The 11,458-nt window shown below is 43.0% G+C and overlaps 1 protein-coding gene across 1 annotated transcript in view; it reads left to right on the top strand.

The window, feature by feature from the left end:
- The first annotated feature begins 999 nt into the window (after nucleotides 1–999).
- Nucleotides 1,000–11,458, top strand: part of DARS1 (aspartyl-tRNA synthetase 1) — a 68,983-nt gene continuing 58,524 nt past the window's right edge. Inside the window, exons 1-2 of the mRNA XM_034785732.1 lie at nucleotides 1,000–1,065; nucleotides 2,865–2,922. Of these exons, the coding sequence (XP_034641623.1) occupies nucleotides 1,000–1,065; nucleotides 2,865–2,922 (124 nt within the window). The remainder of the gene's footprint in view (nucleotides 1,066–2,864; nucleotides 2,923–11,458) is intronic.

Below are 11,458 nucleotides of genomic sequence, written 5' to 3'. Positions count from 1 at the left end.
CTCTTTCACCAACAGAAACTGACCCAGTAAAAGATATGACCTCACCCACCTTATTTTTCTAATATCCTGGAACCAACAGGGGTACAGCAACACTCCATACAAACCAGATTTTTTTCTCTTTTGCTGATGCCTTCCAACAGCATGCTGCAATTCAGGGGGTGAGGAAAGATTTTGTCTTGTGTGATATATGTGAGTCCGTGGCGGCTACTCTAGGAGATGGAGCTAGAAAGGGAAATTACCACACGGACTCGAGCTGGGAGCAAAACCGGACTCCAGCCAGCACAGAATACCATACGGCAGGGCAGGATGTGAGGAACACCAGTCATCCAGCAAGAGCTTGGTTAGGCCACACGTAGACACTCGAAACTCCAATTTAAACTGGACTCGAGTGCTAACCTTACTGGAAAAACCTGGGAGGTGGGCGCGGGAGGCGAAGCAGCCACGGCACCAAACAGCTGGGCACAAGCAACCTCCATTGCTGGCATCAGCTGGGCGCGGGCACCTGCAGCAGGCGGAAGCACCTGGCTTCGCCTCAGCGCGTGCTATTCCCCAGGTACCGGCCTGCGCTAAGGGTACAGAGGCGGGGGCTGGGGCAGCGCGGGGAGCGTAGACTGGCGGTGGGCGGGCTGCTGGACAAGGCCGCAGCTAGTGCGGGGGGGCTGGTGGTCCCCAGTCTCCCAGGGGGCGGGGAGGAGCCTGAGCGAGAGAGGAGATGCTATTGGCGGAGGGAAGGGAAGACCGCGAGCGGCCTCCGCACTTCTCGCGAGAGAACAGAACTCTTTGCGCGTCTGCCTGAGAGGGCCCGGCCGCAGATAGATGTTCTCCCGTTGCTGACAGTCGCTCTCGCGAGCGTTGTGTGCCCGGAAGCAGTGCGGCCACGCGGCGGAGCGGACTGAGTAGTGTGGGCGACAAGAGCCGAGGAGTGGGGGTGGGGAGCGGGTTCGCCACGTCCTGTACGGGAGCCGCTAAGGGACAGAAGCAGCTGCAGGAACCGGCCAGATGCCCAGCGCCGCCCGCAAGAGCCAGGAGCGCGACCGAGCTAGCATGGAGCCGCCGCCTGCTGATGTGGGTCTAGGCGGTGTGAGGGAAAAGGCACCGGGTCCGGGGGGCTGGGCCGCCCGTCCCTGGAGGGGTGCTTGGGCTGCCGTGAGGGACGGGGGCACTGCCCACCCCGGGAGGCCTTCGGGGGCTGCTGGCTGCAGAGGAGGCCCTGGGGGAGGGGAGGCAGGTGTCCCTAAGGTTCCCCCCCAGGGTAGGGAGCGGGGAGCCAGTGCCCACACTATGGGAGATGGCTTCGTGCTCGTGTCCCACTCACTCGGGCTCCCAGAGGAACTATGCCCAGCCTCAGGCGTTGGCCTGTCACAGGGGCTCCTCCACCCCCCCCCCCAAAGGAGGCAGCTGCACCTCTGTTTGGAGATCTCTGTGCTTATAAGGCCCCTCTCAGTCTAGTGTCTGAGCTCCCAGCAAACGAATGGCTTTTTATCCTTCGTGGGGTTGTGTCATAGGTGTGTGTACGACCGGGGTCCCCACACGAGCAATGAGAAACACTCCAGTTATTCTCATGGGGCAGTCAGGTACCAAATCAACACTACAGTGGCACTGCACCAAAATACGAGTTATGGCAGCATCCTGGTGGCCTGGAAAGTGTTTGTCTTACACTTTGAGTTCACAGGTCAAAGCTGAGCAGTGGTAAACCAAAGTCTTTTTGCATATAAAGAAACCATTACCTTAGACTGCATCGGGTAGGCAACCTATGGCACGTGTGCTGATTTTCAGTGGCACTCTTACTGCCTGGGTCCTGGCTACTGGTCCAGGGGGCTCTGCATTTTAATTTAATTTTAAATGATGCTTCTTAAACATTTTATAAACCTTATTTACTTTACATACAACAGTAGTTCAGTTATATATTATAGATTTATAGAAAGAGACCTTCTAAAAATGTTAAAATGTATTATTGGCACGCAAAACCTTAAATTAGAGTAAATAAATGAAGACTCGGCACACCACTTCTGAAAGGTTGCCGACCCCTGGGCTACATCTACATTACAGGCTCTGAGATCCATCCACTGGTGATCGATTTAGTGGGTCTAGGGAAGACCCATCAAATCGACAGCAGATGGCTTTCCAGTCGACCCCTGTATTCTACCCCCCAGGAGAAGAGTAAGGTAAATCATCGGGAGAAAGTCTCCCATCGACCCCGCCCTGCAGTGTAGATCCTGCGGTAACTCAACCTAAGGTATGTTGACTCCGGCTACATTATTTACATAGTTGGAGTTGCATAGCCTAGGTCGACTTACCGTGGTAGTGTAGACATAGCCTTAGTAATGGCATGTGGAACAAACATCAATAACACGTGCCCAGGGAGCGACTTGTTTAATTTTAAAATGTGAAAAATGAACCTTTCATAATTAATTCTGGGCACGGATGGCTTCACTAAAAACAATAGAAACTGGTAAGCGTCTATTAGCTGCAATTAAATGTACACAACTGCCAAAGTATTCTAATAGAATAAGAAACATGCCAAATCTGTTCACTTGTCAGTAAACTGATGAACTTTACTTTGTTCCCTGGAGATCTGCAGATTTGGACTAAGAGGGAAAATGGATTCCATGATTGGGATCCCTCCATTTATAATGCCCTGTTCCCAGGCATTTAATCTTGTAGCAGTTGTCAGTGGTACATCAGCTCATCTTGGCTGTCATAGTAACACACAGGGAAGCTTATAGAAAATAATGCTATAATTATTTTAGATTACCCTGTTGTCCTGTCATGGGCCAATTGACTATGTAATTATTTTTTACATACTTTAGTATACATTTTTTTGACAAAAATATTTTTTGTTTGTCCCCTCCAACACCTTTTAGGATTATGCTAAGGAGAGATATGGCGTATTACCACTGATACAATCACAAGAGAAATCAGGTCAGTTACAAAAACAAAACAAACTTCTAAAACCATTTATACTATGTTGGATACTTGTGGTGCCGGTTTTGAACTAAAACACTTCTTTGCTACACTGTTTTTCTGTCTCCCTTGTCACTACTTGTCTCCCTATCCGTGTCCATTTATACTACTACATCACAGGTGTCAACAAAAAAAATTCATTCTAATTGTTACTCCAGAATTATTGCTTTTGAAATGTTAAAGGCTCTGAAAGCATTTGCATTGATCTGCAAAGACAGATGATGAAATATTAGACAATAAAATATGGATGTCACTCAGGCCAGATCTACACTTAAAATGTAGGTCAACATAACTACAACACTTGAGTGTGAAAAAATCCAGTCCAGAGTCCTAAAGCTATGCTGACCTAACCCTTGATGTAGATGTAGCTAGGTTGATGGAAGAATGCTTCTGTTGACCTAGCTTCTATCACTCAGGGACATGATGTTCCTACAGAAATAGAAAAAACCTTTCCGTTACTGAAGGCTGCATCTGCTACAGGGTTATGTTTGCATAGCTACAGTGCCATAGCTATGCTGCTATTATCCCTGCAGTGTAGACATGGCCGAATTTGTTAAAATGTTCATTCTTTAGCAAGGAAAGGTCCACAGATCCTCCCGCTGCCTATTCAGCTTGTTTGCAGTACTGGAAGTAGAGACAGACCTTTCAGTCACTGAAGCGACCTAAATGTCCTTGAAGAACCAAGAGATTCTCTTTGTCTCCCACTGCAGGCTTGACTCTTTCTCAGGATTAAAATTAAATTGCCATGTACAATGTTACTATTCTAAAATTGACTTGCTGAACTAATTTAAATTTTAGTAAGTCCTAGGAAATGGAATAGCATTTGTTCCCTTGGTTTGGAGTAAGCACTCTGATGAGATATTGCAGCAGCTATCTAGCCATATAACTATCTATGTCAGGGGTAGGCAACCTATGGCACGCATGCCGAAGGCAGCACATGAGCTGATTTTCAGTGGCACTCGCACTGCCCGGGTCCTGGCCACCGGTCCGGGGGACTCTGTGTTTTAATTTAACTTTAAATGAAGCTTCTTAAACATTTTAAAAAACCTTATTTACTTTACGTACAACAATAGTTTAGTTATATATTATCGACTTATAGAAAGAGACCTTCTAAAAATGTTAAAATGTATGACTGGCATGCAAAACCTTAAATTAGAGTGAATAAATGAAGACTCGGCACACCACTTCTGAAAGGTTGCCGATCCCTGATATGTACTTATGGCCCTCATCGCAGTACATGAGCACCTGACAAACATGGATTTTTATTCTCACAACACTGCTGTGAAATAGGGAAGTATTCACATTTTACAGATTAGGTTCTGAAGTACAAAGAGACTAAGTGACTTGCCCAAAGCGTCGTACAGTCTGTGACAGAATGAGGAATTGAACCCAGGGGTCCTGTGATCCAGCACCTTAACCACTGGACTAGTCCCTGCTCATAGCCTTAGATGCAAGAAACTATGGCAGAAAATAGTAAAACTAAAGGAAAAACCTGCCCCTTGTACACATCCTCCATAATGGAATGTGTAAAGGGAGATCTCTGCCTCTTCTGCAAGGAGACCAAGACTTGGCAGTTGCTGCCTCTCCAAGAAAGGGATTGTGTGGGTTCTCCTCAGGGAAATGCAGAGCAAGGCAAGCAAATGAGGAGGGGAGGAGAAAGAGTCACAGGAGTAGCAGCAAGCAGTGCCTCCCTAAAATGGATCAATGGCTACATCTACATTGTGAGCTGGGAGGATGACTCCCAGCTTGCATACACATGCTTGCGCTAACTCTCATCTGAACTAGCACAATAAAAATAATACTGTAGCTGCAGCAGCACAGGCTAACCGTCCCATGTACAAACCCACCTGAAACCCATGGGTACATATTGGGGGTGGCGAACCTGTGCGGCTGCTGTTTACAAGCCAGAGAATCCAAAGGCTGTAAGAAGCTCCTGGATACTACATCCATAGCCACTGCTGGTGGTTGCAGCTCTGCACAAACTATATGGGGCCACCGAAGGACAAGGAACTGACATGTCAGGATATACTAACAAAGAAAAGGTGATACGTGTTTATGGGCCAACCCCATAAGCATAGCCCAAGCTGCTTTTACGCCTATGCCCTACTCCAAGGGGACGCTGACTACCCCAGCAAGCGGATCTGGTGTTCCAGAGCTTCTTGGTTTGGAGATTTGCACCACAATGGAGTCCCAAGAGCAGCTCCCTCCTGCTAGTTTCAGATCTTCCACCGAGCAGCCTTGTGGACCTCCTTAACTTGATAAGGCGCAGTACCCTTCTTTGCCTTTCAGGGAAGACCCTGCACCAGAGATCTCAAATCCAAAGAAACCCCACCAGAAATGCTGTGAAGGGGGAAAGTGCAGTAGTTTTGGGAAATTCAATAGATTCTGCTTATTAGCAACCCCTTGGTTACTAGCAAAAAGTTGCCATTATGCAGCAGTTGCCAATAAGCAGAGGGCAGGTTTGTGGGGCTGCCCAGCTTATAGCCCCCCTCTCATAGTATGCAGCACTGGGACTCTAGCAGGGGCTCCCCCATTAAGTGGGGTACAGGTATCCCAGCCCCTTATTTCTGTGTTCTTGATGCAGGCAGATTTGTGGCATGTTCTAGCACTTCTTTCCCTGACTCTAGCTCTGCAAACCATGCCTGCATCTGGGCCTTTTCTCTCTCTGTCCCATTCTCTCCCCCCCCCCCCCCCCCCCCCAAAAAAAAAAAAAGTTCTCCGCATCGATCATTGCCAGTGTCCAAATCCATTCCACTTGGTATTGGAGGAGGTAGTCAGATCTGAGTGGGAAAGCCCCTCAAAACAAAAACAACTCTCAGAAGAAGGTAGGAAACTCTATAATCACACATCTAAGACCAAGGTAGATGCCACTTTCTCATTCTTAATTAAGAATTTGGCAACATAGGAAGGGAGGCCTCTTACCAAAGGACTCCACTGACAGAAGAGTGGTCTGAATCCTGCATGGATTGACAGTCTTGGAGGAACTACCACTCAAGACAAGAGAGCCCATAATTTGGGTGCTTCCTTCTGGAAAATGTTTATAGTAACTGTCCTTTTCTGACATCCATATGGACACACTCCTCTTCTCAACCAGAGTCATGAATTACAACATGCTATATGTAGGCACATGTGGCTTTGCATGTGGCAAATCATCATATAGGGTAAACAGCTTCTAGAAATTGTTTAGAAAATCATTGGGTAAAATAGTGGCAGAGATACCAACAGAAGCAAATAAATAAATAAATTAAATAAATAAAAAGACAATGACTAGACAGCACAGGAAGAAATACAGACTGTTCTACAGAGAAACAGATTTTTTTAGGGATCATCATAAACAAAGCATGACAAGGGACAGATTGTCCTACCTTACACGAGAAGAGATTGCAGACCTGTGATCCTAGATTTCCTATATGATCCCTCAGAGCGTGGGAAGAGCTGCAGACCCATCAATTTCCAGGTGGATTAAATGATGTATATTGAAGACATACAAACCATGGAATAGGGTTCCTCTGTCATAAATTAGAGCAAACTCCTTAAGGTCAATAGCCATGTTCTTGCCCAAAAGAGTCTTACAGACACATCTGTAATGGGGCCATATGGTCATCAACTCATGCTTTGGCAGGAGAGTGCCCGGTGCTGTAGTTCTTCAGTAGATGAGTTCAAGTAGGAAAAAAGAAAACTTTGTTTAGTTCATCAAAATTAACGCCCTCACCCCCAGAAATTCTCTTACTTTTAAAATCCCAGTCTGAGGATTTGCAGATTTTGCCTCACTGAAAAATAGGACATTTTGTATATGCTTATCTGAAAATGTTTTCTTCAGATTACAAGGTCCACAGAACCAACGCGCCTGAGAAAAGTTGGGATTTATAAGGAGAAACAATATTTGTTTAAAAGAAAAACAGTGGAAAAGGACTTTCTTGTCTACATGTTCAGCTGTTCAGATCCTCTCACAAGTCCTTACAATTGTAGTTTGCTCTACAATATTCTCCCTACAGTTGAACCATGTTGTCACTTCCCTGCTAAAAGCTTTTGTACTTTAAAGAAAGTGTTTGGTGATCACTATGTGTTGGAAGGGCACAGTATAAAAACATCTAATTGTCTTAATATGGTAAACTGTGGAGTACTAATACTGTCTCTTCCTTGCCTCTCATTATGGATTAGTCTGTACACATCCTACTTGATCTGTGTGACATTGAATACTGTTGCTCATGCTATTTATCCAGCACACTCCTCTTTGAATACTTCTTTTCCACTGTCTCTCATTTCACTTTTCCCTATGAAGTGCCTTTAGGTTGTTGTCAAGAACCAAAGAAATTGGCCCTCTCCTCATGAGGGGGTGGTGGTATCTTTATCCTTGACTATCACCATTAGGTCAAGGCCTTTCTTTTTGTCCATATTATCCATTGGCTTCTAACTCCTCACTAACTTCCCACTCTAAGTTTAGATTCTGAAACTGTCTGTTCACCTGGATTAAAAAGTCCTTTTTGGCTTGTGTCTTTGGCTGTTTTTGACTGGGGTTTTTACTTAGCTCCCTTGACCCCAAACATATTTTTCCCCCATATTTCATGTCTCTACGTTTGTTCATTATCTTGGAACATTACTAGAATACATCCTTCTTTGACCCTCAGTCACTTCCCAACTTGTTTAATGAAATTGCTTCTCCTTAAATTTAGTAGCATACATTTTCAAAAGTGATTTTGAATACTTCAGTTTTTTAGTGCCCAAGTTTTGAGACATCTTAGTTGAGGAACCAAAATCATTAGTCACTTGACAATTAGCCCGAAAGGTGCAGAATGATACAGCCAATTTATTCTCCCAGTCTAGGAAACAGGACCATTATCATGCCACTATATTCATGGATTCCTATTTCTCCCCAAATCTAAGTCAAAATTGTTCTGCTACTTCACACAACATTTTCATAGGTATTCCTCCCTGCTACACTAATCTCAAACTCATCTTCTCCTTCAATCATGGCCTGGTTGTAACTCTATAAATTCAGTTTCTCTTCTGCTAATGTTGGCAACCCTGCGGCTATTTGATGTTCTCACATCCCATTAAATCATGTCTTTAGAATCTTTCCTGTCTGCTTCAGGCTATGATTGCTAATTAAACCCAATTGACTTTCCCTCCCTTTAGCCCATTTCCCCTTGCTGTAACTACTTGCATCTTTACAGCCTTTGAATTTCAGCTTTTTTTACTCAACCTTCATAAGTCATCTTCCACTCTCTGCCTTTTTTATTTATGCAGTACCATAGGAATATCAGAAGGCACAGACCCTGCCTCTAGGAATATACAATCTAAATTGGACAAACACTGATAAAGGAGGGAATGAAAGAGCTTGGTTTACAATAAAGATTGACTTGTACAGTTGATACAGCTTGTTTTATTGGTTAAACTTTTCCTTGTTTAGAATAAGGTGAAGCTGGAGTGGACTTAGTGGATAATAGGTAATTTAATAGTGTTTTGAACAACAGGTAAGGATTTTTGTCATCCTAAAAGGAAGTGGCTGTTTTGGGTGTAGTGCACAGTATAGAAAAAAGGCATAGATGCACAAGTGGGAGGAAGAGACTGAAGGAACAACAAGGTGAAAAGAATGGGTACAACTTAGGGAGTGAACAGGACAGTAGATAGAAATAAAGGTTAACGTGTAGGCAGAAGCAAAAATGTGTAGCACCTTGAAGGTGAGGACTTGGAGCTTGAGTTTGATCTGGGAAAAGACAGCCATTAAAGGGACTCCCGGGAGAGGGGACATAGTTGGAACAGCATGAAGGGAGGATTGTTTTAGCTACAACTTCTTGGATGCCTTGAAGAGAGATGAGGGTCAGGGTTACAGTCATGCAAGGCAAGAACAAATCCTGGCATGAACAATCAGCATGTTAGCAGAGAGAGGATAGAAGGGTGAATTTTATAAATGTTAGAGAAGCAACAAGCTACAAAAGTAGCTGTTAACTATTTTTCCAGAAGTGTATTCTTTATTATTCCTCTCTTTGGATCTTGTTTTATTACCCTTTCTATGTAAGGTGAAATAATTCAAATTCATTTTTAAACTATATAAAAATTCATAGCAAAATGTGAGTTGTCTGAAAGCTGGACCATTGTGTACAGTAAACTTTTAGAAATGTTAATTTAATGCAGATTGCTGGTCATGTCTAATGCATTAGAGATTTGTAAAAAGAGTGACACATCAGTCTGTCTTTATGTTAAAGTTGTAGCTTTGAAACATTGCAGTTTTAAATTAACGTAATTCTAGTTCTGCCTAAATATCAAACTTTTAGAAGTGCTGGAAACTAGAGGTTGTACCACTTGGATATTTGCAATAGCAATGCTGAAATGCGAAGATAGGGAGCTGTTACTGGATAACACCCTGTCCAGCTGAGTAGATTTTCCATCTGAGTCCTCTGTGCGCTTTAATTTTGTAGCTCTTTGTTTCTATGTGTCTATTATTTGTAAAGGAATGACTAGTTCTTTCCTATCTGGGGGAGTAGTGCTAATTGCAAAACAACTATGAATGTGTTGCTAACAGAATTTTAGGTGAAATGACCTATGTGTTACCCAGAACTATCTTAATGTCAAAAAGAAAAAAGGATTTTCCAAACCAAAAACTTAAATCCCAGAAATTAAATCCTAACCCAATAGAGAATAATACCATTGCAGGCAAGTTGTGAAAGGTATTCAAAGGCAGAGAGGAGTTCAGAATGGTGGACAGTAACCTTGAGTGGGCAAGCGATGGGAGAGTTCTGATGGAAAGAGAAACTCGGAGTAGGGATGATCGAGTTTCTAGTTAGGGAAATTAAATTTGGTATTTGAAAAAGGTGGATCCCACTGAATGGAGAATCCTAGAAGCAGGGATGGAGCTCTGTGTTATCTTAGATTGCCCGTATAACATCTCTCTTGTGAAGAAAAAACTATTATCCCTTTTAATGAATAGTGGTTTTAACCACATATCAACTATGAATGAATAGCTGTTGTTGCTAGAATTTTTGGGTTATAAAAGGTTACTTATACCGTAACTGAACATTAGATACTGTTTAAAAATAAGTGAGTGCTCAACATTATTCAGCAAAATTACAGCCAAGAAATTAGGAAGAAGTACAATTGAGAAGACAGGTAGAAATAAATCTATTCTCATGGAGTTACCGTATTAACTGTTTGCGGCAGTGTGAAATGTCAGTTGTCTGGTTAGTTAATCCCTTTAACTATGGATTTATTTTAAAAATATTTTCCCCAATACTTTAATATGCTGCTTTATGGGCCTTTTTCTGCCCTTGACTGACCACACACAATTCCCATTTATAGGAATTTAAAAAATAAATACATGTGGTCGGTCTTTAGAGTTTTAGGAGATGCACAGAAGCATGTAGTAAGTTAAGTTCTCATTCTTAACTGACTTTCCATTCTTCATTCCAAAGTAGTGATGGCTTAAAACTTAAAAGCAATATTCATTGCTTCCAAAATTGCACTTTAATCAAGACACTTAAACCATTATCTTTATGAATGTCCCTTGTATCGTTAGACCATGTTAGTGAACACATTATGAAAGTCTAGTGTAGACAATGCACTGTATAACACATAGTAAGCTGGTAAAGCCTAGGAGGAACTTGGACTTTATAATGTATGTTAGCGTATGTTCGCTAATGTGATCTAACACCGCATCTTTAAATCCTAATCTAGACAAAGCCTTAATTTTCAGAATGGCTTTTGGTTTTCCTTGTCACTTCCTTCATTCTTGGAATTTTTTCCTTTCTATTTCCCAGTCTCCATTTGGCTATAGTTAATATAACATGGCACTTCAGCACCAGCCCAAAGATGGTATACAAATTTCTAGGTTTGTAGGTTATGTCTGCACAGCCGGTGTGAGTGAGCCTCGGTTGGCTAGAACTTAAAAAATAGCTGTATATTCAGTGCTTTGAATGTGTGGTTTGCAGTGATGCTCTGGCTCTGAAGTCCACCCCCTCCTTAAGCTCGAGAGCCTGAGATGCAACTTCAAAGTGCTGTCTATACAGCTATTTTTACAGTGCTAGCATGAGCCATTCTAGCTCAAGTCTGTCGACCTAGGCTTGGAGGGTCACTCCCCCGGGCTGTGTAGACATATCTTTTAAAAATTCAGCCTCTTTGGATATTTAAGCATCTAAAGATGCAGAAACACGTCTAGTGCGGTTTTTGAAAGGATCAATGGACTTAACTCCCAAAGTATAATGTGGGAATTCTGACTCTAAGCGATCATTGTCAGACCTGTAAAAGACTGTATGTTACACAAAGATTGCACTTGCAAGGCATTAGCCCTGTTCTTCCACAGCACCCTGGGCCATATTTTTGAAGTTATTTAGGCCCTCCGTGTCAGTATTGAGTTATATAAGTTTGGGTTTGCTCATGTAGAATTTTTTATGAATCCATAGCTCTGTAGTGTTTCTGGTTCATGCTTTTTTGCAAGTACACCTGCAAAATAATTTACCTCATAAGGTTTTATGTCTCCAAAGAGCTGTAAAAGCATTAA

This window comes from Trachemys scripta, chromosome 11, assembly GCF_013100865.1.
Source record: "Trachemys scripta elegans isolate TJP31775 chromosome 11, CAS_Tse_1.0, whole genome shotgun sequence".
NCBI classification, from domain to species: Eukaryota; Metazoa; Chordata; order Testudines; family Emydidae; genus Trachemys; species Trachemys scripta.
This window is presented reverse-complemented; position numbering and strand designations above follow the sequence as displayed.